Below are 27,865 nucleotides of genomic sequence, written 5' to 3'. Positions count from 1 at the left end.
ACCCTTACCCCTGGGACAAAGTGAAGACCAGAACTAAAAGTGATGGTGAGACGAAATGCTGTCCTCGAGACCCTTGGCCCCAAGAGTGTCATACATATAAAATAAAATGACATATTTCTAATTGGTATCCTGCATCAATATACCCTTTGGTGAATGTATGCTGAGTTATTTGCTTTCAAGGTTTTCAATTTCTTACTATTTCAAATTTGTGAGGAGGACAAGCAGTTTCAGAAGTTTCATGGAGTTGTGCACCTGTATTACTGCACAAAACTTTTTCCAGGTTTTGGAAATCAGTTTTTTTTTTAATTATGTGTATAACACAATTAAAAAACACACACAGAAATACATATGTACAGATGCCAGACAAAAAATTAGTCACCTATGTAATTGTTCATTTAATAGACTGTAATCTCTCCTTTAACACGAATCGCTTCGTGAGTTTTCAATTGTTGGTGGAGGTCCAGTTAGATCCCTAAATTGGTTTATATCAGTAATAGGCCATTCTGAAAACATTTGAGCCCATAATTCATTCAGGTTTCATTGATGCTGTTTTTATGTTTTCACTTTCCATTCAGTGTGGTCCAATGTGTTCTCTGTGGGATTTAAATAGCCCATCATTCCCTTGTGTTCCTCGTACCAGTTTAAAACAATAGAGACTGTATAAACTGGACAGTTGTCATCCTGAAATACAGAAATATTGAAATCATGAGTGTCCCTCAGATGTTCAACATAAGGTGCAATCTGATCATCCATAGTATTTGTATAGCTAGCCTGGTTCATCCTGGTTGGCATTTCAGGTAGGGGACCCTACTTGAAATACCACTTCATAATAGTTAAAATATCCCCAAGGCATTACTGACTGGATGAGGTGTTTCATCCAGACTGTTTGAACATATTCCAGATGAAACATCTCATTGTTTTTTTCATCTGAACTCTGTGCCTGGCATCATTAGAGTATAGGCACAATTTGGATTTGTCAGACCACATCACAGCTTTCCAATCAACAGCCTAGTTTTTTTTTTTTTTTTTTTTTTATGCCTTTTAGTCCATATTAGGTGTGTGTGTGTGTGTGTGTGTGTGTGTGTGTGTGTGTGTGTGTGTGTGTGTGTGTGTGTGTGTGTGTGTGTGTGTGTGTGTGTGTGTGTGTGTGTGTGTGTGTGTGTGTGTGTGTGTGTGCGTGCGTGCGTGCGTGCGCGCACAACTATTAACAGTAATCTTTTTTGAGGGACCCTTTTCCAAATATTCATATTGTTGTGCAGTTCGCTCAGAAATTGACTGATGAATTCCGTGATTAACCATATAAAGCAGTTCTTGTCCTCTCTGAAATTTTTTATTTTTTTTTTTTTTTATTTTTTTTTTTTTTTTACTAGAAGCGATATTTGTCACCAGTCATGATTACTTAGCAAAGGCTTTCATTCACAATGCTGCCACCAATTTCTGATCAATTTGGAATTAAACTATTTCTTAAAAACCTATCACTGTTCTTTCCAAAACACTAGAAGATTCAACTACTTCTTTATCAGGATATCCTTTAGACCTGCCACATGCTGTCACTCCATTTGCCACTCATTAACATTTTTGGTAGTGGAAATCCTTGTTTCTTCAGCCACAGCTGGTATAACTATAAATAGCAAACAAACATAGAAGATATACATGTTTAATCTGTTATTTGCTCTGAATACTAAAATGATTAATTTCTGATTGGTGTGTCTGTATCTTACCGATAAAATGGAATAAGTAGAGTTATAATAGACAGGAGACTGTAGAAGTTGTTTAAAGTATGAAATACGCAATAGAGACAAATATCGATAGAATGTAAACATGATTTGGAACTAGGCAATATGTGGCTTAATAATGGAAAAGATGGAAATAACGTGAATACAAAATAAGGCAGAGCATCAAAGAACAATGAAATTTAGAATTATATATAAGACATAAAGCTTCAAAAATTATAATAAAACCTAAATGAAGTGTGTATAAGCCACCAAGGAGACTGTCTATAAAATTGAAAAGGTGAAGATTAAAATGTTAATTTTCACTTATGAAGCCTGAGCTGTCACACAGTGACAGCTCAGGCTTCATAAGTGTCACACAGTGACAGTGTGACACTTCATAAGTGTCACACAGTGACAGCTCAGGCTTCATAATACTGAATGGAAATTGAATTTTTGTTCAGCAAGAAAATTGGAAAGTGAGGGAAAAAGTATTTAACAAAAATGAACACTAAACATGGGCAAAACTGTTTTTGAAAATTAAACTTAAAATAAGGACAAAAAAAGGTTCTGTTCAAATAAAATGACCAAAATTTGCTACTTGGGAGTCTAAAACACTGATGGAACTGATATTGTGTGACACACAAGTCAAGTGGACCTAATTTCAGTAAAGTCTGGTTGGTCTGTGACAGCCAAATCCTCTGCCTGCACCTTCAAAATGATGGGACTCTTAGTAACCATGGGCATAACCCCTTTGTGCAAGTCCTGAAATATGGCAACATAGCATACTTTTTTTGACCACCCAGATGTGAACCAATATAAGCAGGGGTCGAGATGTGGCGCTCACACCACACAGAGGAATGCCACTCCTCTGTGTTACCAGGCAATACTAGGTGGTAGATGACTCTCATCAACCGGTGCAATACCACCACTTTGCTTATTGGAGGCTTAACGTGGTGGGACCTATGTTTAGTCTCCAGAGCAAAGCTCCAGTAAATCCTCCCCACCTTCATTTGAGGAAAGACAGTTGTAGAATAGATGTGTGGAAATTTGCTTTTAGCCAGCAGGTAGTTGATTGGTGGAACAGACTTCCATCTTTTGTTGTGGAAGTTGATAGCCTAAATAATTTTAAGGCTGAGCTGCACAGGCATTTGGAACGAATGGAGGAATGAAATGTGTTTTTTTTTTTTTTTTTTTTGGCTGATGCTGCATAAGCTTGCTTTCTTGCATCATATGCCTCTGCTAATGATAAAACAAATAAATTTTTAGAATCTTCTCTTCATTCCTATTTACTTATTACAATGATGAAGGGTAAGTGACCAGCAGAAAGTGCAAGTGATGGCAGTGCTAGGAAATGAAACAAAATTGATTTAGAAATGAAGATAAAAATGATTAAGAAGTACAAAGCAGGACAAAAGTTGTCCTGCTTTGTACAGATAAAGGACACTTCATGTATAAAAGATCATGTTAAAGGATCAATGCATTAAGATCAACAGTGATCACAAAACAGTGTTCGGGTGCTGTATCAAAGATGGAAAAGCTGTTAATGAAATGGATGAAAAATCAGATTCAGAAGTGAGTGCCCCTCAGTTTAATGGCCATTCGAACAAAAGCAAGAAGCATAACTATGAAGATATTAAGGATAATTACTGTGAACCCCAAGCATTATGCTGGTTTGCAAAACATTAAAGTGAAATTTTTGTAATTCCACACTTTTGAAATTTTTCCTGCGCATGAGATAAAAAAATTTAATAAATAATTCTGTTTACACATTCATCGAACATTTCTTTTTTGCTTCAATCAAATTCAGTGCACATAGTTGCTAGTGCTGCAGAAGCCTTTAAGTAGATTCCGACTTATGTAGAGTTCCGCGGAATGCAACCTTTACATAAGTTGGGGAGTGGCTGTACCAGACAATCCTAACTATAGCCAACACTCTTGATCTTTTTCTCACAAACAACCCTTCTAATTACACGGTCGAGGTGACTAGTCCTCTAGGCACCTCAGATCACAACTTGGTGATGGTCTCTTCTCTCATGGCCATTCTCATTTCTCTCATGGCCATTCCCAACCTTGCATTGTTTGGCATTACAAGAATGTACAATGGGATGATCTGCAAGATTTATTTTCCTTGATGATCGGATTACTGTTTCAAAACTTCAGATGTCATCGTTTGCTCAGATTGTGTCAGTGAAATTATTCTTTTTGGGATGAAATCCTTTATTCTACCTCCACCTTAAAATCTCGTCTGTTATCTAAAACTTGGTTTTCCAATAAATGTGCTAATGCTGTTCAAGAGAAGAATGTTGCATATCATAATTGGCTTGTTTCCAAATCTTCAGTTTCATTTTCTGCATATACCAAAGCTCGCAACCATTGTAAAGCAGTTATTAATCAGTCCAAACTAGATTTCAAACAGTTTAAGAGTAGAAAACTAGCTTTTTGTACAAATGGTAGCCAAGAATTCTGGTCTCTTGCCAAAGCTATTTGGCCGCAACTTTTGCCCATCTCTGTTCCCACCTCTGTCAAAACCAGATGGTTCTAATGCCACTTCTGCCAAGGATAAAGCTGGGTTAGCATCCTGTTTTTCTTTAAACTCTTGTATTAATGATGTTAGTAAACCACCTCCCACCATTCCCAGTATGCTCCATTCAGTGCCTCCTGTGGTCTTCCATCAGAAGGATTTTGATAAATCTTGATGATAAGAAACTCCATTTCCTGCTGGTATTTCTCCATTTATTCTCAAAACCTGTGCTCCTGAACTTACTCCTGTTCTGTGTCTCCTCTTTTCACTTTCTTATTACAAAGGTGTTTTTCCTTCTGCTTGGAAATTTGCTCATATCCAGCCAGTTCATAAAATGGGTGACAAATCCCTCCCATCCAATTATCATCCCATTGCAATTATTTCTACTCTTTCTAAAGTAATCGCAAAATCAATTAACCACAGACTCTTAAACTACCTAGAAATTTTCCATCTGATCAACAATCGCCAGTGTCGATTCGCTGGTGATATTCTGGCTTTGTTATTACTCTATGGACAAATTCAATGAAAAAGTTTGGTGAAGCTCAAGCAGTTGCTCTTGACATTTTAAATGCTTTTAATCGTGTTTGGCATAAAGGTCTTCTAAATAAGCTCCATCATATGGTTTGTGAACTGTTTTTTTTAAATGGGTATCCAGTTTTCTCTCTGACCACTCACTGCTAGTGATGGTAGACGACTGTTTCTCTTCCTAACTTCTCCACTAATGAGACATTCACCAAGGTTCAGTTCTTTCTCTTACTCTTTACCATTATATATCATGACCTTCCAATTGACCAGAAACCTTATCCACAGTTTTGATGATAGCACATTGCATTCCACCTTCCAGTTTGAGAAAATACCCTGCACAAACAGCTTCTCAAATATCTGCTACCAATTCCTTAAACGCTGATCTCCAGGTAATTCTCCAATAGGTCAAAGCTAACTTAAGTTGTTTTCAATCCTTCTAAAACTCAGTCCTGTCTTATATCTCACAAAAAGGATTCTTCTGCTCCCATGCTTATCTTCGAATACACTCTGATTTCTAGGCAAGGTGATATATTTCTATTGGGAATTACCCTGTCTTCTAATCTCCCTTGGCATAAGCTCATTACAAATATTGCTTCCTCCGCATCAAAAAAACTGGGTTTTCTTTTTCATTCTCAGCGTTACTTTTCTTCCAAGTAGCTGTTCACTCTGTGCAAATTGCAAATCTGCTCTACTATGGAATATTCTCACAACTGGTGCGACCCCCAAAACCTCTCCCAGGGCTTCTAGATTTCATTCAGAAGAGGATAGTTAGGTTAATTGTTGTTTGTTGTTTGTTATTTGGTTTTTAGGAGCATTAGCAACTAAGGCCATATTGCTCCGGGAATATGCGGTGGTCATTCCCTAACCTTTCCGCATCCTCCGTATTTGGTGGTGACGGGCTCGAACCGCGGTCTAATCAAGAAGCGTGTGCTACGCACTGCTGCTCCTTCCCACCTGGCTACGGAGGCGGCTTAGGTTAATTAATGCCTCATCTCTAACAGAGTCTCTCCACTGTCTGTCTCATAGACATTGTTTCTGCTGCATGCTGTTCCTGTAGATACTTCCATTCTTCTGAATTGGCTTCTATAATTCCTACTCTCTTTTAAAACAGTCCGAACACATGCCGCCATCAGCCAACATCCATTTACTGTTCAACTTCAAACTCACAGAACCAACTTTTCTTCTTCCTCATTTAATCATTCAACTGCTGTTTTCTGGATCAGCCTTCCTTCATACGTATTTCCTGATAATTACAATCTACAGAAGTTCGAGTCTAATGTCAACAAATATCTTCTTTCATCTGCTCATCCTCCGACCTATGTGTGATACTAAGTACTGTAGGTTCTAAGACCTCTCGTGTATGGGGGTTTCATTAAAAAAAAAAGCTACTTGATTAATGACTGATGGCATAGTATTTTAGAAACTAGACAACTGAGTGTATCGGGAAACTTATATGAATGGTTGTTAGTGCAAAAAAAAGATACCTTATCAAAGAACTCACCAAGAACTCACTGCAACATAAGCATAGGAAGGAATTATCATGAATGGTTAATTTTTATTAGTAAGACAGATTTCTTATGAATATTATATCCGATATGAGCAAAGTAGGCAAATAAAAATATGGCAGTGACAGAAATAGTGCAAAGCAGCATATTCAAATGCTACAGTAAACATATCTTACAAATAAAACAGAATAAATAGAGTTATAATAGATTGGAGACTGCAAAGTAATTTTGTATGTTACTGGCGGCTTCCAGGGTTTCCCCTATGTCCGCCGTTTGTTAAGCTTTATTTTTGCCAGCAGGGTCATAATAATTCTTCTAATGGTTAAAAAAAAAAAAAAGTTTAAGAATTAAAAAAAATTTTAATTTAAAAAGAGATTTTAAAATTTTTTAAACTTTAAATTTTAAGTTAAGATATAGAAGATTAAAAGTTTTTTAAAATTATTTAAAGGTTTGGGGTTTGCCTGATGTTATTTTAGTGTGTGTAGTGTGTTGTTTTGTGTTGTTTGTGGCTGGCTTCTGGCATTTAGCAGCAGGGGGTCGAGGGCGGGATGTGCCCCAATCCCCCGCTCCCGTCCCTTGCCACGAGGAGGCAGCCAGATTCTACTTGACGTGACAAAAACTATATTTGTTATACTTGGGTGCCCTAACTCTCGCAGGGCTCAATCCTGACCTAGAGCGGGCATTTTAGTATGTTTTAGGAGGCTGGGGCTCCTACACTCACAGGGCCCAATCCTGTCCTAGTGGAGGAGCCCAGCGCTCTTGATTATTTCCTTAATGTTAGGATTTTAAGTAGAGTTAGACTGATTAAGCTATTGGATTCATATGGAAAGTTGATATCTATTTATCCATTATAGTCGGTTTACTGTTTACTATATCAAGTCTGGTTCTCCAACAGCAACTTGTATATTTCAGATAGTCTTGCATATATGCGTATGGTATCATCTTACATTTAATAGTCTGTGTGTTTGACTAAGTAGGATAGACAGGGCCAGCCTATATGCTATTCAGGTTACACCTTCAGAATGAGATACTTTGTAGTCAGTGGTTTGTATTTCCAGGACATTGAATACCACACTCTCCATTTATGTAACATATTTCCATGGTTCCTCGACAATACCCCCAGACAACCAGGACACATTACCTTCACAGTGTACAGGGCCAGCTACAATTGTTACAGTGGGCTGTATCTGCATCTGGATAGATAGTAAGTTTTAGTAGGGTATATCAGATTAAAGTATTGCACTAATATGTAGCGCTTATAATTATTTAACCTTTGTATTCTGTATCCTGTTTACTTTTCAGGTCTGGTTTTACATCAGCAACTTTTATATTCCAGTTAATCTTACATTTATGCCTATGACATGATCTTACATATGATGATCTAGATGTCTGTTTAATATATGATAGTCCATTTCTTTTTGACAGTCTCTATTGGTGCAGTATCTTATTCCGTAATTTCTGGATATGTGCTTGTGTGGTAGCAACACCCATTACCCTCCCGGTGTACACAATGGATATGGGATACCATGAGCTGTATTTGTATCTGGGTAGGCAATCAGTTTTATCCCATTCGGCCCATTCAGGCCTTGACATGGGTTCAGGTTACAGTACTTTGTAGTCATTTGTTATGTATGTCCTACATTTCATGCACCACTCACCGACTATAATGGATAAATAGCATCATACTCCATACCTGGACAGAACCAGCACACATCGCCTTCTCAGTACAGCCAGGTACTATTATACAGCCCTAGCAGTCCATGGACAGCATTTGCATCTGGATAGGCAGCATGTTTTAAGTAGGGTAGCACTATTTAAGCTGTTGTGTTCTTATATTTGTGACTATTTTGATCTTTGTAGTCAGTATGCTGCTTACTTTATGAGGTCTGGTTTTCCACAGCAGCTTTTACCTCTCAATAATCCCACACATATACCCATTCTACCATCCTGCATACAGTTATCTGGATGTTTGATTAAAATAAGGTAGACAAGGTCGGTCCATATGCTGTTCAGGTTTCAACATTCAGGGTGAATACTTTGTAGTCATAGTTATGTGTATCCTAACATTTCATACAACATTCCCCAGTTATGTAACATCATATTCTATGTTTTCTGGATATGACTGCTGTGGCAACCGGCACACATTGCCTTCACAGTATTTATGGCCAGGTGCATTTGTGTCTATTCAGCTCTAGCATTGCATGGACTGTGTTTGCTTCTAGCATTGCATGGACTGTGTTTGCTTCTAGATGGTGATAAGTTTTAAATTAGAGTAGCACAATTTGAGCTGTTGTATTCATGTATTGTTTATAGCTATTTGATCTTTGTAGTCAGCATGCTGCTTACTTTATCAGGTCCGGTTTTCCAGCAGTGGCTTGTACCTTTCATGATCTTACATATATACACATTCTACAATCCCTCATATAATATTCTGTGTGTTTGATTGAGTAAGGTAGACAAGGTCAGCCCATATGCTCTTCAGGTTATAACATGCAGAGTAAATGCTTTGTAGTCATAGTTATGTTTATTCTAACATTTCATACAGCACTCTTCAATTATGTTACATTATACTCCATATTTTCTGGACAAGACCCCTGAGGCAACCAGCACACATTGCCTTCACAGTGTACATGGCCAGTTGCAATTTGTATCAATTCAGCCCTAGCATTGCATGGACTGTGTTTGCATCTGGACTGGTAATAAGTTTTAGTAGAGAAGCACAATTTAGCTGTTGTGTTCATATAATGTTTATTGCTTTTTGATCTTTGTAGTCAGTCTTCTGCTTACTTTGTCAGGTCCGGTTTTCAATCAGCAGCTTGTGCCTTTCAATAATCTTACATTTATACATATTTTACAGTCCTACATGTATCAATCTGGATGTTTGATTAGATAAGGTAGGCAAGGTCAGCTCATTTGCTATTCAGGTTACAACATGCAGTGTGGAGTACTTTGTGGTCATGGTACGTTTATCCTGGCATTTCATGCAGCACTCTTCAGTTATGTGACATCCTATTCTGTATTTTCTGGGCAATACCCCTGTGGCAGCCATCATGCATTGCCTTCTCAGTGTGTTTGGCGAGATGTAAATTGTTCCTATTCAGCCCTAGCATTGTATGGATTGTGTTTGCATCTAGATAGGTAGTAAGTTTTAACTAGAGTAGCACAATTTAAGCTGTTATGTTCTTTTAATGTTTGTATCTATTTGATCTTTGTAGTCAGTATGCTGCTTACTTTATCAGGTCTGGTTTTCAACTGCAGCTTGTACCTGTCACTAGTCTTGCATATATGCCTATTTTACAATCCTACATGTAATAATCTGGATGTTTGATTAAGATGAGGTAGACCAGGGCAGCCCATATGCTATACAGGTTACTACATGCAGTATGGGATACTTTGTAGTCATAGGAACGTATATCCTGAATTTTCCTGCATCACTCTCCAATGATGTAGACATCCTATTCTATATTTCTGGACATGGCCCCTGTAGCAACCGGCATGCATTGCCTTCACAGTGCACTTGGCCAGATGCAAGTTGTTGCTATACAGCCCTAGCATTGTATGGACTGTGTTTGCATCTAGATAGGTAGTGTGTTTTAATTAGAGTAGCACTACTTGAGTTGTTGTGTTCTTGTAATGTTTATATCTATTTAATCTTTATAGTCAGTAAGCTGCTTACTTTATCATGTCTGGTTTTTGACAGCAGCTTGCACCTTTCAATAGTCTTACATATATACCTGTTCTACAATCCTACATATAGTAATCTGGGTGTTTGGTTAAAATAGGTGGGCAAGGTCAGCCCATATACTATTCAGGTTAAAACCTGCAGACTAGAATACTTTGTAGTCATGGATACCTGTGTGCCAACAATTCATGCAACACTCTCCAATTATGTGACATCTTGTTCCATTTTCCTGGACAAGGACCCCTGTGGCAACCAGCTCACGTTACTTTTCCAGTGTATTCAGCCGGATGCAATTGGTATCTATTCTGCCCTAGCATTACATGGACTGTGTTTACATCTAGTCCACTTCATATTGACAGTCTCTGTTGGTATGGTGTCATATTCCTTGATTTCTGGATATATACATGTGTGTCAGCAGCACCCACCATTTCCACTGTGTACACAGCAGTCATGGGATCTTTTTTATCATATTTTTATCTTCCAGGGGTTCATTGCATGATGTACAGTTATACAAGGCCAGCCCATTCAGGCTATGGCATGGGTTGCCTGACAATCATAGTTATGTTAATCTAGGCTATTTCATATGGCCAGTCTCTATTAGTATGGCATCATATTCCATATTTTCTGGGTACAAATTTTTGTGTCACCATTCCCTTTACCCTCACAGTGTACTCAGCAATTGTACAGTGATCTGTGTTTTGTAGCTGGTTGAGCAGTGAGTTTCATACTAAGTTATTACAGGTTAACTAATGCATTCTTTTAGGTGCATCTAGAGCTAAGTCTGAGTTCCTGAGTTTAGCAGTCTCAGCCTACGAGTGAAGACTTTCTCTGCAAAGGAGGAGAGAGCAGAGAAGAAATCTGGGGAGTCCACCAACATAGGTAGCTCGTTTGATGTGTATACATTGGTGATGAGTTGCAGTTGTAGTCTCAGATCAGCATATTGTGTGCAGTTGAACAGGATGTGTTGGACTGTCTCCAAGGAGCCGCAGTTGCAGTTTGGAGACGCAGTCAAGTTGAAGGAGAAGAGCCTTGTATTTAAGCTGCCATGTCCGGATAGGATGAACATTGTGTATAGGCTTGGGTTAAGCCAGGGTTTCCATTGTTTATTGAATTCCCTGACTTCAGGGAAATAGAGGAACGTGGTTCTTCCTTTTGTGGAGGCGGCCCATTCTTCCTGCCAGTTTTGTAGGAACAGTTGTCTGAGGTGGATATTATTTTCCTTTCCTGAGAGGGCTAAGTTTATTGTCCTATTGCTTTGGGTGTGCCTAGTTTGCATTGGTGTTGCAGGAATGAGTTTATGAGCTCAAATTTGATTGGAAGTTTTCCACATATGACTTCCAGGGCTGCTGTTGATATTGTGCGGCAAGCTCTGGATGTTGCCAAGAGGAAGAATTGTTGGGCCCTAGTAAGGATTTTGTTTACTTGGTCCCTGCAGACACTTGGGGCCCATGCACCCGCTGCGTAACATATGGTGGGGAGGAATAATGTTTTATAATATATCTGTAGTGCTGATGGTTTGATTTTCCATTTTTTCCTGGTGATTTTGAGAAGTTTTCCAGTTATGGTTTTGGTTTTGTTTAGTAAGTATCTGGAGTGGGGTACAAAGTTTAACTTGTTATCTAGGATAACTCCCAGGTATTTGTGGGAGTCTACCATTTTGATGCTTTGGTTGTTTATTTGATTTTAGGGGGTCTGCGCTGGTCTAGGCGGCCCTTGAATAGAACTTGGCAGGTTTTTTCCACTGAGATGCTGAGTTTATGTTGGTTACACCACAGGTTTTGTTTAGATGGTTGTGAAAATCTTCTAGTATTTCAGTGGCAAGAGTTTCCAGTTGTAGTCTAGAATTGCCATATATGATCAAGGCCAAATCATCTGCGTGGGCTATTTTAGTGATTTGTTGGTGAGGAATGGAGAGCCACCCATCAAGGACCACGTTCCAGCAGATGGGGCCAAGAACGGATCCCTGGGGGCAGCCTCGAGTAACCGGTCTATACACAGAATGAGTTCCGTCCGAGACCACAAGGTTACGGTCGGAAAAATAGTCACTGATTAGGCGATAGATTGGAATTGAAACCCCTGCCTCTCGGAACCTCGCCAGGACGCTCTGCCACCATACAATGTCAAACGCCCCTTTGAAGTCCACAAAGAGACTGAGGACATAAGAAAATTCCGAGGAAGAGATAGAGTTAAGGACGAGATTTAAGGCATCGACAGAGGAGAGACCTTTGGAATTGTAATAGTTTCGGAATCTGGCTGCAATTAATTTTTCTAGGACCTTTCCCAAGACTGGAAGAAGGGCTATGGGTCGGTAGGATGTTGATATGTTTGGTGGTTTGTCCGGGTTCTTTATTAAGATCTTCAAGTTTGCTTTTTTCCAGGCCAGGGGGAATTTCCCATGTGTTAGGCAGGAGTTGTATAGCTTGATTAACACATTCGGAGCAAGTGACCATATGCGTTTTGCGATTGATACCTCCATGAGGTCTAGGCCTGGGCATTTGCCGTCGTTCAGTGAGCCTATGGCCGTTCCTATTTCTTCCTGGGAGAAACCTTCTTCGTGACTATTAGCTGCGTATGTCAAGTGATCCATGCGGAGGGAGGTCTGGGAAGGGCTCTCAGGTGATGGTGTGTCCTGTTTTATTATACCATCCAGGATGGTGTTGGAGTCTTCCCAAGATAAGGTTTCCACGTTGTTGCGGTCCGTTATGGAGGAGGTGATTTCCCCAGGATGTAATTTATCGAAGACGATTTTGTAGATCAGTCCCCAATGATCTGAGCGTAGGGAGTTTTCTACAAGGCGGCCCCATGCCTGGTGCTTTTCCTTGTAGATTTTATTGAAATATTGCTTCCTGTGTGTGCGGTATATTTCATGTAGGTTGCGAATTTCAGCTTCAGGCAGTTGTGTTCTTCTAGCATGTTGTAGCTGTTTGCATGCTGTCTTGACCGAGGATCTTAGAGTGTTGAGCTCTCTGGTCCACCAGGGAACCTGGTTGGGTTTGTGACGTTTCTTCTTTAGGGAGGAGTCACAGATAGTGGTGCATTGCTGCATGAATTCCGACAGGAAATGCTCGGGAGGAAGGTGACTAAGTGAGTCTATGAGATCAGCTGTAAGAGTGTTTTTTATGAGTTCGTCAAAGTTATTCCATGATACATTTTTCGTCTGATATCTGGGGAGATTGTAGGGTGTTCTTCTGACTGGGAGAGTGTCCTGTAGCGCTAATGTGAAGGTGATGACTGCATGGTCGCTGGTTGACGGTGGGGTGTAGTTGCCAGTTCTTTACTGAGTTGTTTAGGGCAGGTGTGGAGAGCGTGACGTCTATGTAGGAAGTACCGGAGGCTGATGAAAAAGTTGGGGCATGTCCTGGGGTATTGCATACGTTTAAGTTCCTGATAGGATCAATTCTTCGAGGAGCTCGCCTCTAGGGTCGGTGGTGGGGGCTGTTCCACGAAGTTGATGATGCATTTGCATCTGCCAGTATGATGATGTTCCTTCCTGCGAGGGTGTTTAGGACGTGTTCAAGGAAATTGATGGACGGTGTGATGTCCTAAGATGCTCTGGAGCATCTCATATATATGGATGTAACATATACTTGCCCAAAGGGTCCCTCGATGCAGGCTGTAGCAGCGTATTGGGAACATAAGCCATTTATTCTGGTTACAGTGTATGTTTTGTTGGGGATTATGACAGCGGCCCATACCCTAGCCACTGCATTTCCGCCCTGTCCGTCAACGGAGGGGTCCGATTGGACTAGCCTGTATGAGAACGGCAGGCCCTTCACCACACCCTTGTAGGAGTATAGCTCCTGTAGGCCCATGACATCAAAGCCCTTGTCTATGGATAATTTTGCTACTTCTGTTAGAACGGATGATGATCTTTGACAGTTTAGCTGACATAATTTCATTGGAGCAGTACTGGGATCTTTAGTGGGGAGAGTGAACATAGTTTGTTTGTTGCTTTGTTATTTCCTGAGCTCTAGTGAACTCAGGACATGAGGGCGCTCTGTAAGAATGTGATGCATCCTGTTTCCGTTAGGCAATTTGGGCAGGAGACTGGTCCCGAGGAGGAGGGGCAGGAAGTTGTTTCGTGTCCCACCAAGCCGCAGTGTCCACAGGTTGGGTTAGGCTGTCGGCAGAACTTCTGTGAGTGCCTATATTGTAGGCACTTTGTACACCTTGAGGCAATCAGGAAATCCTTTATTGTGTGTACGGACCACCCCAAGTAAATGCGTCCTTCCATGTTCAGGAAGTGTGTTCTTATTTTCGGGGTTACCTCAATAACCCAGTGGTTGTTGTTGGTCTTATTTTTTGGTGACATTTTAAATCTAATTTTGACATTTTTGCTGAATTCCTCTGATGTTATGTTGCTTTCGCTGCAATTTTTTCCATGAAGGTCCTCCAAGAACTCTTGTTCAGTGGTGTCTTTATGGACGTCATATACAATCATGGTAGGATTTAGTTTTTAGGGGGTGTCAGCTGTAAGGTTGAGCTTGGGTAGTTTAGTCCAGTTTTTGATTTTGTTTAAGTCGTTTAATGTAGCGGTCTCAATTGCTACTCCCTTGTCTCTGACCTGCCTTATTGACTTTATTTTTAGGTGTTTTAGTTCAGTTTTTAGGTTGTTTGTTACTGCCTTGTTTACTTCTTCGCTTGTTTCAAACTTGGATTGTGCATTTGCTTTTATTAATATGACATGTCTGACTTGGGTTCCGGTGGGAGTCAGTTCAGCATCTGTTTTCTTGCCCGCATTTGCTGATGCAACATTGGCATATGTTGCCACAGGGTTCAGCAGAGGCGGGCTCTTGGTTTTGGCTTTTGTTTTTAGTATTTCATTTTGTATTGTGGTATCTATTAACATATTTTCCATATTGCCCCATATCCTGGTTAGTTCAGTTACCATGAGCGGGGTGACTTCATGGCCTTCTTGTAGGATGTCCAAGAACTGATGTCTTAGAGCTGACATCTTTTCAATATTTGGTACTTTATTTCCTTTTTCCCTTTCCTGCTCAGCCAGCAGTTCTGTTTGGCTTACAATGGTGGCTCTGAGACCATCTTCTATTTCATCTTCTTCTGTCTCAGCAACCACCGTTTTTTTCTTCTCTTGGAGACTGTAGAAGAGTTAGGTATGAAATACATAACCAACTCTGATTCTTATACAGTAGCAAACCCTCACGAATAGCACAGTTGATAGGATCGCTGCCCTCCCCACACTTGGTGGAACAGACTTCAGTTTGAGTCCCATCGATGACGGGGAATTTTACGGCGCTTTTTCATATGGCCCAGTTAGTCTCAGATGAGTGTAGCATTATTTTTCGTCCAACAAACAGAAAATCGACCTCAGAACACACACACACACACACACACACACACACACACACACACACACACACACACACACACACACACACACACACACACACACACACAATTTACAGACAGTATACCCAGAGTAATATGGTCTTAGCCGCTGATACTCCTAAAACCCTACAACAATACAATAGCAAAGACAAATATCATTAGAATATGAACATGACATAAAACAAGGCATGGCATAATAACAAGAAAGGATGGAAAAACAGCAAAATAAATCATACAATAATAAAAATTTTGAATTATATGAGAGGCATAAAGCTGCCAAAATTTATAATAAATCTAAATGAACTATATTTATAAGCCTATTAAAAAACTGAAGCCACAAGTCTTTTCGTTATTTTGTTTTAACTATTAGACCAGACAATAAACTAGGCTCCTCAGGCTGACATTTCTGCCTAATATTAGCTAGTAGTCCTTAGACCTAGGTTGAAAAAGAAATTCCTCACCAGTTCCTTCAAAATAACTCCTTTAAACCTTGTCCCCATAATAAAAGTATTTTACAATACACTATCACCTGTTTGTCTCCTACATAGGGCAGTTGTGCAGGATGGTGCAAAACACACACACACACACACACACACTTGAACACAGAACCACAAGATTTGGTTATGCTGATTTCAATAGAATTTCTGAACACATCTCCAAAAGGCATCCATATGACTTATATCCAGATTTTCACTACTAATCACATTTAGGCTTACTATATGTAGGTGGCCAGCCCTCTTTAGGGGTTGATACAAAATCAAGTCCAGAATGATGTTTTCCAGTGAATGCCTTTTGAATCTCTTCTCTAGGTTTCTACTCTTCCAAATGATAGCCTTAATTTAGAAAAAGCCACAAATCACATTATCTCCCAGTTGCAGAATAGCATAGGAGAACAGAATTGTGAATATATGACTCCCAACCAACCAGACTACATGACTTTTATCCAAGCATGAAAGAACCTAAGTCTCCTGCCTTTCTGTATTTTCCATTGTTAAGCCATGTTCCTCCTCCTCCTCCTCCCCTCCTTTTTTTTTTAAATGAAAAGACTAAATATGAAAGATATTAGAACCTGTGGTACTTAGTACTATGCATGAGTTAAAGACCAAGAAGACAGCCGATAATAGTTGACATTAGAATTCAATTTCTATAGCTTGTAATTTTCTAGAAATGCATATGAAGAAAGATTTTTCCAAAAAGCAGGATTAGAAGGGATAATTGAGAAAAAGTTGGCTCTGTGAGTTTTTATTTGGATAGCGAATTGTTGTTGACTGGTTGAGATATGTGTTTGGATTAATTTGGAAGAGAGCGAGAGAATTACAGACCCAAAGTCCCAAGGAATTACAGTTCAAATTCAGAAGAACAGCACCCATGGAAGTGAGAAAAGGCATGCAGCAGAAACTGAATGTCTATGAGACAGGGTGGAAAAACTTAGTCATTAATTAACCTGAATGCTCTCTTTTGATTGTAGTCAAGAAACTTGGGAGAGACACCACTCCTAGCTGTGGGAATAATATTCCGTGAAAGGGTGTATTTGAAATTTGTGCAGAGTGAGTAGTATTCAGAAGAAAGTAATGTTGAGAGTAAAAGAGAAAACAGTTTTTTTGAAGCACAGGACTCAAAATTTGTGATATGCATATGCTAGAGAGAGAGAGAGAGAGAGAGAGAGAGAGAGAGAGAGAGGTTAGATGTCACAGTAATCCTTAACAGAGATATCTGATCTTGTCTAGAAATCTGAGTGCCATTGAAGGTGAGCATAGGAGCTTTTTTGAAAGAAATTAGACCTTAAATCATCCCGCCCAAGATCTTTTAGAAAGATTGAAGTTACCTAAGCTTTTTTTGCATCATTGGAGAATTACCCGGAGATCCACATTTAAGGAATTGGTGGTGGATTTCGAGAGGTTGAGGCTGTTTGTGCAAGGCAAGGTTTCTCAAACTGGAAAGTGAAAGGTAGTGTGCTGTCAAAACTGCAAATAGAATTTATAGTTTCTGAATGATGGGGACACCAGCATTAGTGGAGAAGTTAGAAGACACTATCATCCACAATGAATTGTCAGAGAGAAAACTATACGCCCAATTATCAAAAACATTTAGCAGTCCATAAAATGGAACCTTGTCTAAAAGATCTTTATGCCAAACACATTATGCCTGAGAAATGAAAAGAGCAACTGCTTGAGTTGCACCAAATTTTCCAAAGTTGAGTAACATAAGTCAGTATGTTACCAGTGGATCAACATTGATTGAATCCACACTGGCAGTTGTCAACCAAGTGGAAGATTTCAAGATAGATTAAGAGTTAGTGGGTTAATCGGTTTCTTCATTATTCAGTTAAGGGTACAGTTGAACAATAATTGGAAGGGAGGGATTTATCACCCTGTTTTAAAGACCAGTGGATATAAGCAAATTTCTTTGTAGAAGATGAAAACACCAGTGAAAGAATAAGTGAGTATAAAAAGGCAGCACAATACAGGAGCAAACTCTATAGCAGAGGTTTTGAGAATAAGTGGAGAAATACCAATCAGGACCTAGAGTTTTTTGGCATTTAGATTGTTCAGAATTTTTCTAACATCCTTCTGTCATAAGACAATGAGTTATTGAATGTTGATGATTAAGCTTCACACCAGCCATAAGATAGATAAATCCAATACTGTAACTAAAAACACTTTATTTACAATAAAATAAGTATAAAATAGATATATATATATATATATATATATATACAATAAAAATATAAATAACACTGATAAAATATACTAAAAACCTAGAATTTAAAAGCGATAAAATTTGCTGTAGCTTTCGGAGGCAGCAGTCTCCTTCCTCAGCAGCAGCATATGTCTACTGTGCGACACATCCTTAAATAGCAGATCCACGGCACACATCACATGGCTCCACGGTTGGAATTTTCCATTTGCACACCGGGACCGGAAATGGCTCGGGAGCGCGCTAGCTGAAACTGTTCATCACGTCCGAGAACGACGGTTTCCAGGAGGGGGTGTAGACGTACACCCCTATTCCTATTAATAGTATTGCTAGCTGCCCCAATACGTAAACTCTCAAGCCATTTACGGTCCCAGAACCCCTGTGCATGATCTGTGATGACAGCATCCTCCTGGGAAATTTGATGTTGTTTCTCCCAGAAATGTTTTGCCACAGCAGACTTCCCATAATTTGCAGACTTTATTGCATTTGCATGCTCCCCCATCCGGTCTTTCAATCGCCGCCCCGTCTCACCCACATAACACAGGACACAACTCAGATGAGTGTAGCGAAATTAAATGCCCACAATCCGAGCATTTAATTTCGTACACCACCCCACTGCTGGCTTCTTTGGATATGGGGTCTTTAACTCGAGATATCGCTGTGTGCAACCTCCGACCTGGGAGTTGCACACAGCGTATCTGACACCCCCAAATTATACGTGCAATGTGGTCTGAAAGGCCCGGATAGTGGGGAATGTATGCGGTGCTCACATGGGCAAACTGCTCATTACTCCTCTCTACTCCTCTAATGGCTCTGTCCAACACCCTCTGGGGGTAGCCGCACTTCTTGAGGTCTGCTGTGACTCGAACAATTTCATTATCTTTATCCTCGGAGGTGCTGCAGTGGGACCTCACCCTGTCTATTAGAGCCCTGACCACACTGTTTTTGTGTTGGCTGGCCTGTGCAGAGGTATAATGGGTATATTGACCCCGGCACATCGGCTTTCTAAATACCTTGGGCTTAAGCCTGCCACTTTCCCTAATTACCAACACATCAAGGAATGCATTAGCATTAGCATTAGTAGAGGCATATGATGCAAGAAAGCAAGCTTATTCAGCATCAGCCAAAAAAAAAAAAAACAACCACTACTCCCATTTCACCCCTCCGTTCATTCGAAATACCTGTCCAGCTGAGCCTTAAATTTGTTTAGGCTATCAACTTCAAAAACAAGCGATGGGAGTCTATTCCACAAACCAACTGCCCGCTGGCTAAAGGCAAATTTCCGCACATCTATCCGACATCCGTCCTTCCTCAATTTGAATTTATGCCCTCTCAGGTGATTATTCTGAGCAAGAGGAAGAATCCCATCGGCATTGAGCATGCTCAAGCCATTCAAAGCCTTATACACCTCTATCAGATCACCTCGCCGATGCCTAGTCTCCAGGCTCTGTAATTTGCAAAACTTAAGCCTTTCTTCGTAAGAGCAACCCTTTGTTCCATTCACTAATCTTGTTGCCCTTCTCTGTACTCGTTTGAGCAGCTCTAGATCCTTCTTGAAATGAGGCCTCCAGACCTGTATACAGTACTCAAGGTGTGGCCTGACCAATGCCTTATACAAGGGAATAATCACATCCCTGTCCCTGCTAGAAAAATTCCTGTATATCATTGACAAGACACCATGAGCTACTCTTGCAGCTCGTCTGCACTGTTCAGAGAACTTCATATCTGCCTGCACAATTATCCCCAGGTCCTTTTCATTCTCTACCACTGTCAGCGTAGTACCACAGAGTTGATACGTTGATCTGGGGTTACTGTTTCCCATATGTAGTACTTTACATTTGTCAATGTTAAACTTCATTTGCCACCTCTCAGCCCATCTGCTCAACCTTTCCAGATCCTGTTGCAGCAGCATAGTATCAGTAGTGTCCTTAACAACCCTGCCAACCTTGATATCGTCTGCAAACTTGGACATTATGCCTGATACACCATCATCAATATCATTTATAAATACAGAAAACAACAATGGACCCAACACTGAACCCTGAGGAACTGCAATGGCAAGGTTCCCTCTGCTTCCACTTCCAAAGTAAATTTGATAAAAGAGGAGAAACTATTAAGTACATTAAGTACCTGGTCCTCCCTTCCCCTTTGTATAATGGAGAATGTGTCATCAACATATCTCCTCCATCTGCACATGGGAAATTCCAAATCCCCAAAAATCCTGACTTCTAACTCTTCCATAGCTAAATTGGCCACTTTGGCACAAATGGGGGAACCCATGGCTGTGCCATGGACCTGCCTGTACATGACATCTTGGAATACCATAATGGTACTAGATAAGCAAAACTCCACTCCTTCACAAATGTCATCAGTACTTAGAGGTGACCTGGTACTTAACAATACAGGTGATCCCCGCTTAACACTGATAATTCATTCCATGAAACAGAGCGCTAAGTGAATCCGTGCTAAGCAAGTGCTGCATTCCCATAAGGTAACATATGTATTTGTGGGTTGCGGTCGGTGCCATAAGATATTTCCTAATCAATAATAAGCGGTAGTGAAAAGATGTACAAATGTCGGTCAAAATATTTAATATTCAAATATTTATACATATAAAATATTCCACATTACATACGTATATAATTATGTGTTACCTACTTACGTATCAAAATTAAACTTAAAATTCCAATTAAAATCATGAATTTAATTGATCTAAATTGATTTAATTTAATTGATGAATTTAATCACGAAAAATGTGTTGATTTTGGGTTGAACTTTGGCCCTCTTCCAATATCATCACCTTCTTTGATCTTTCACATTTCCCTTGTTATTCGTAGCCATATTTTTGTACTGGTTAGAAAGAACTTGTCTACAATAAAGTCACTTTCGTCCGTTAACACACTCGAAAAAGTCTGTTTTACACTGTGAAACGGTAGATTTATCACTTTTGTAAGCATATCAATTTATAAGAATATAAATTAAAAGCAAAAGACGAAACCTTCCATGACAAGCACATAGCACATACTAAACAAGGATTAGCGAGAAACATCCACGCTTGCAATTTGTCACCCCTCTCTCCCCCCACCCACTGAGCGCTGTTTTGACCAGGAAAGATAATTTTAGCCACGTCCATGTTTTTTTTTATGGCAGAAAATGTTCACGGCGTTTTAAAATTCAGATTTTTTTTAGATTTAATTTTATATTAAATCAGCGACCGCGAATAGCGGGGGTTTACTGTATTTGAAAAATAAATCTGTGAATGATTATAACAATTCTGTGTTAAATTCATCTTCGAATACCATTATGTTGATTGTTCAAGACATATTTGTCAGGTGCAGAATGTGAGGCTCGTGTGCGACAAAAACTTCATAAAATGGCAGTATTGGACACCGGTGGGTGGATTACCATATGAACTTCCTTTACTTATTAGCAAACTATACTTGATAACCACTAATATTGACATGTCCGATGGCCTGGCTAACAGAGCTTTAGGAAAATTGACATGTATTGAATATGACGAAGAGACTAATTGTATTAAACATCTTTGGTCAAAATTTCCAGGATCACCTGCTGTGGGTCGACTTGCTAGAACAAAGTTTGCTTGTCAGTTTGTTATGGCTCAAGAAGTCAATTTAAAAGCCATACCGATCACAAAAAGTAGTACGAGCATTTCATTGAATAACAACAGAGCAATCTCAGCTAAACGAAATCATTTTGCACAAATACCGGCTTGTGCTATTACCTTCCATAAATCTTGGGAGGTACTTTCTATTCCGTAGTTTATGAATACGATAATGTGAACAACAACTATTTTATGTTGCATTATCTTGAGTTACCGATATCAACGATTTTTACATTATTGCTGAAAATGGAGAAAAGAAATTTTATCATGGACTGAAAAATGCTACATCCACCCTTGCACTTCACGCTGAAGTGATCAGGTTGTTGAGTAATCCTCTGTTTACCATGCAAGATACTTTATAAGAGTTCATCGGTAAACAACAAGATCTTTCCATTCTAGTGTTAAATTGTCAAAGTTTACATGCTCACAGTGATGATCGCATTGATGCAGTCACAACAATACAATTTATTTCTACTTTCTGAAATGTGGATAAATAACAAAAGTAAGCATACCTAACTTCAATTGTATCGTTCGTTCAATTCAAGCGTGAAGATGAACAAGCTGGTGATGTACCAGTTTATCATAAGAGAAAATCCTACTCGTGTTGTTACTTCTCATATGGAAGTGATTTATCGATTGACAAATCTGTTAGACCTGTTGGAGACATTTGTGCAGCTGAATGCCTTCTTCTTGATGGTCAAGCAATATTGTCGGTAGTCATTTACATTTCACCTAACCAAAAGATTGAATTGAATCTTTGAATCAACCACATCATTGAATTCATCCATTTCATTTTACTTCCTTGCATGATTGAAGGAGCTGCACTGCTGCAACAATTTTCTCACAAAAAATGCAACCAAATAATGATACTTAGTGGAGATTTCAATGTTAATTTTGCAGATACTCAATTCAAACCTTTGACTGATTTCTTAGAAAATAAGTTTGGACTAATATTAAATACTTTTAGATCTATATCGACTACTAATTGTGGAACTATGATTGATGCTGTGTTTCAAAGACATTACACTCTTTACAATCTGAAGTGTATGTATCATATTTTAGCTATCACAAACCCATTGTAAATAATTACCTATTGAACATGTATTGCAACCTCAAATTTATGAAACTGTCGGAAAAAAATAAATGCTTTAAAATGTTAAACGTGTTTGGATTCTTTCCATACTAAACCCCTTTAACATCGTCCAAACCAACAGTGCTTTCACATAAAATAAAACATCTTTTGTGCATACAGGGTACATGCTGTTTTTTTTTATTGTAAGATTATGTAGAAGTTGAATCTTGTCTTGTCTCTCTCAACAGATCTTTAAATAACTTCATTGCATTCTAATTGAAATAGAATAAAATAAAAAAAATAAATTAAACAAATTGAGAATTGTTTCTTTATCTTTCTTTTCAGTTGTGCAATTGATTTATGTTTGCTTGTATACTGTCATCATCAGTGTCCACTTTCAGATATTTTATTTTTTAATTTTTTTTAACATTTTTATAATCACCATTTCAGATTTTATTCATGGTTGGTCATGGATATCTTTGTCCTGATCTTAGTAATGCCAGATCTGATACACCAAAAGCTCTAAATAGGCTTATAGAAGATTGTATCAAATTCAACAGGGATGAACGTCCTTTATTTAGACAAGTAAGTTTTGTAGATGAGATAAATCAGTTTGACAGCTATTAATAATTGAAATACAGCCTAATTTCAAAAAAGTATACTGTGTAGTTTTTTGTTTTTTTTTTCAAGGCTATATTCAATTTAGCCTTTATAAATAATAGGAATAATAATTATGAATATAGTTTAATTTGGTTAAAATGAGCATGAATGTAATAAAGCCACTTCTATAGTAAGTAAATAAGGAAGATTTCATTAAAAATAATGTATTTTAATAGAAAAATTTGATGTTTGCAATGAGTATGGTAATTGTGAGCATCATAGAAATGAACATAATCAATTGCTGCTAATTTACCAAGTGATCCACGTGGTCACTCAATAAATTAGCAGCTGCTATCACTGTTGAATAAACATTTGGAATGCTTTGTATACTTGCTACAAGGGTCCTGAATTCTTGATCGCTGTTTGTGGTATAGAGTTGGCTTTATCTTTCTCTATTGATATTTTTGTTTGATATGATAATTTTTTTGATTTGATATGTGATCCAAGAATGTTGGATGGTGTAGAAAGCTCTCAGATAGCTATTTGAACCTTTAGGCATGTTTATCAGTTCAAATTTAAAAAGGGTTATAATGACATCAGTGTTGATTTTATGATGGATGGTCAGTATTTACCCTCACCTGAGTTAGGGATATAAAACTGTGCTGGAAATTTCATCCTTCTCTTATAACTACCTTCTAGAGCTACATATTTTTCTCTTCTGTGGATAAACTCTTTCAGGCCTCTTGAATAGAACTCTTCCCTTTGAATGGGAAACCAAGCTTCCGCTTCATTAATTACTTCGTTATCAGTCTGAAGTCTCTAGCCTCCTAATGGTTTCCTCGTTTTAGAGAAGTCTTTTTTTTTTTTTAGGAGCATTAGCAACTAAGGCCATATTGCTCCGATTATATGTGGTGGTCATTTCCTGACCTTTCCGCATCCTCTATATTTGGTGGTCACAGGCTCGAACCCCAGTCTGATCAAGAAGCGTGTGCTACGCACTGCTGCTCCTGCCCACCTGGCTACGGAGGCGCCCAAAGAGAAGTCTGGAGGCGAGAGGTTAGAAGAATAGGGTGGTTGCTACCGATTTTCAAAGCCACACCTGATTGCAAAACCCACTTGAGAACAGCCTTGTGAGCAGGAGCTTTGTTGGCTAGTAGATGGATGCCTCTGGATAGCTTCCTGTTTCCCTTTCTGTTTTTAAAGGTTTCTGTAGTACTCCCCAGTGATACTTATTGCTTTTCGGAGGTAATCTGTAAGAATGATACCTTTAGAGTCCCAAAAGACTGACAACATGACCTTGTTAGCAGACAATCAAACCTTGGCTTTTTGGGGGGTTGGTGAAGTTGCATGTTTCCAATGTTTCTGGATTATATTTATGTACCAGCATCATCCATCATCACAATTTGGTTAAAGAAAAAATTTCCAACGTCTCTCTACAAAACTCCAACAATTGTTTGGAACACTTCTTATGGAATTTTTAAGGTGAGCAGTCTCAGAACCCATTGGGCTGCCACGTTAGACATGTGCAGAAATTTATGCATTATGGTGCAAACAGATCCATAGCTAACGTTCACTTCATTTCTTATAAAATTTATAGTCACTCATCTGACTTTAAGGACTAACTGTTTCACTTTGGCCACAATGGCAGGGTCTGTGGTTGGAATAGATCTTCTTCTCTTGGGTCATAATGCAAACTGCTTTGCCCAAACTCTGAAGTCTTTTCCAGTTTTTCAGTCTTATATGATGTGCAGTCCTCCCAGTAAATATGAGGTGTGGCATTAAAGTTCCTCAACTGGTGCTGTTGCAGTCATGTTCAATGATTTGAAAATAAACTGACAAGATATGTTGTAGTCGAAACACATCATCTTCCGACAGATGGTGATAGAGAGAAAGCCCAGTATGCTGGCAGGTTGCAAATAATAGCCGGTTTTGCTGTTGAAGTTCCATATCACAAATTTGCAATGGAGCAACAAATGAATATCAAATTTTGCTTTAAACTGGGAAAATCTGCAATAGAAATATATGAAATGTTGAAAACTGTTTATAGTAATAAAACTTTTTAAGTCATACCAGTGTGTTTGAATGGTATAAGCATTTTAAAGATGGGCATGAGGGTGTTGTTTGCAATGACCGAAGAATTGGATCTATGTCAACCTCTCGAAATCAGGTTGGTTGAGTGAGGATTTATTTGGCGCATCAGAATCTATGGCCATTGTGCGCCAGCGAAATCAGGACAGTTGCAGAAGTTGGGGAAATTATGGCATGCGACTGTCATTTGACCCTCAGAATGATGGCTGATGAGTTGGGAACTTTGTTTCCTCCCATGAATAAGGAAACAGTTCATCAAACTCTGCATGAAGATTTAAGGAAAAGGAAGATCTGTGCAAAATTTGTCACATGGCCTCATGGATGAATAGAAGCAACAAAGAGTGTCATCATGCGAAGACTTCATCCAGACTTGTCAAGACAGTCCTAATTTCCTCAACTGTATATTGTCGCAGATGAGTGTTGGTGTTTTGGTACAACCCAAAGACAAAGCATCAGAGCATACAATGAACTTCAAAATCATCAGCAAACCCCAAAAATTTCATCTACTGAAGTCCAGGATCAAGATGATGCTGATCATGTTTTTTGACAAACGGTGTGATTCGTAAGGAATTTGTATAAGGGGAGAGGAGAAAATCAATACTGCAGTTTACATACACGCTTCAAAGACTGTTGAAGTGCAATTTAATGAGAAAGGCAGCTGGTTCTTATTGCATAACAGTGCCCCCCCCTCCCTCGGTAAGGTATTTATGATGAAACATGGTATTGTTTCTTCTGTTGTTGTATTACCAGCCAATTTCTTCTTCTTTTCGAAGGTGAAAACAACTGCTCTCAGTGGAAAGAGACTTTCGTGATGATGAGGACATAAAGAAAAACATAACCATCAAACTGATTCCTTTGCTTGACTGTCTTTATGAATTTTTAGAACAGTGTAATAAACGCATTCAATCAGGTGGTGATTACTTTGAATAAAAATAAAACCATTTTTGAGCTACTACACTTTTATATTCTTTTTATTGCATCAGGCTGGGAACTTTGTTGTCACACCTCATACAGCTTCTCTTCGTGGATTTTATTTTTTGCTTCTTTGCTTTTAAAATGAGGAAATTTTATAATAGATAAGACCTCAACCTTCTCCAGTATACCACCTCTTCTGTATTCATTGCTCTAGTTCTAGCCCAGTCTTATGAGACTTAGCAGTATATTATATATATATCTGATAATTAAAATAAATATGATATTTAAGATAAAAACATCAGCCAGTAGTACGGCAATATAATTAATAACATAACATAATTAATTATAATTAATTAATAAATTAATAGAATCATGACTCAGACCAGAGCAGCAAAGCAAAAGGCTCAAGCTAATGGAAGCGCTGTGGCTCAGAGCAGAACTGAGGGGGGCAGTTGTCCTCTGACTCACAGCCTTATAAAATGCACTGTTTGCTTGATGTTTGCAGAGCAATCGGGTACGGGACATGATACTGCCAAGGGGGATGTCTTTGTGTGTGCGCGATGCAAGGAGTGTATCGATATCAGGCAACAACTCGGCGTTCTTGTGGGCCTATATGAGAGCTTGAAGGACAGGGCGGATGCCCTCGAAGAAACTAAATTGAGGGGCCCATCAAGCTCTCAGCTGCTCACATCGACGCCAGAGCTTGCACTTGGGCATCGCGTGACACAGAGACAACCCCCAAGGCAGAATGCGCTGGTCCCGAAGGAACTAGTAGTTGTTGGTGACTCTATTGTCAGGGAAACGGGGAACATGCTTTGTAAAAAAGATAGGTGGAACAGGACCAGGGTATGTCTGCCAGGGGCAAAGGTTGATGACGTTGTAGAGCGAATATCATCTTTTAAGGGCACAAAAGGTGATATAGTTGTACACGTTGGCACTAATAATATTAAGAGTAGGAGACCGGCAGAATTACTTAACAAGTACAGGTCACTGTTGAACAAAAGCCGAGAATTAGGGTTGAATTTGAAAGTGTCTGCAATTCTGCCCAGACACGATAGGAGGGAGTATATGATGAGAGCCTTGTCGATCAATTCGGCCCTGGAAAGATTGTGCAAGGCTCAAGGGGTAGAATTTTTTTCAGCCTGGACTGTACTTGTTAACAGGAGAGATTGCTTCTACAGGGATGGGATACACTTAAATAGAAAGGGTGCAAGAATATTTGCTGATGCTATCGAGGCAGTGTTAGGTGGGTCGGAAAACTGCTAGCTTGGGGGGAGACAAAGACCAATAGATTGACAGTAGCCACTGGCAGAGGTGAAAGAGATTCTTGCACTGCTTCTATTAGAATGAGCAGAAGCCTGAAAAACAAGATGCATGGTATTTCAGAGACTGCTGGGAGCCATTGCGGTACAAATAAACACATGGGTTGTGTTAGGGTAGCTAAGAATAGAAACAGGTGCAGGTATACTTGCGTGTACACCAATGCTAGGAGTTTAGTAAATAAATTTGATGAATTTGAGGTATTGCTCAAAACATCAAAGGCAGATATTGTTGGGATATCAGAGACGTGGTGT

At 39.2% G+C, this 27,865-nt stretch overlaps 1 protein-coding gene across 1 annotated transcript in view; it reads left to right on the top strand.

The window, feature by feature from the left end:
• Raf (serine/threonine kinase raf oncogene) overlaps positions 1 to 27,865 on the top strand; it is a 439,038-nt gene that overhangs the window by 390,594 nt on the left and 20,579 nt on the right. The window contains exon 17 of the mRNA XM_090387771.1: positions 23,139 to 23,273. Coding sequence (XP_090243897.1) covers positions 23,139 to 23,273 — 135 coding nt within the window. The remainder of the gene's footprint in view (positions 1 to 23,138; positions 23,274 to 27,865) is intronic.

The sequence above is a fragment of the Mastigoproctus giganteus genome, chromosome 13, assembly GCF_048544385.1.
Source record: "Mastigoproctus giganteus isolate SK-2022 chromosome 13, ASM4854438v1, whole genome shotgun sequence".
Taxonomy (NCBI): domain Eukaryota; kingdom Metazoa; phylum Arthropoda; class Arachnida; order Uropygi; family Thelyphonidae; genus Mastigoproctus; species Mastigoproctus giganteus.
Note: the sequence above shows the minus strand (reverse complement) of the source record. Positions and strands in the feature narration are given on the sequence as shown.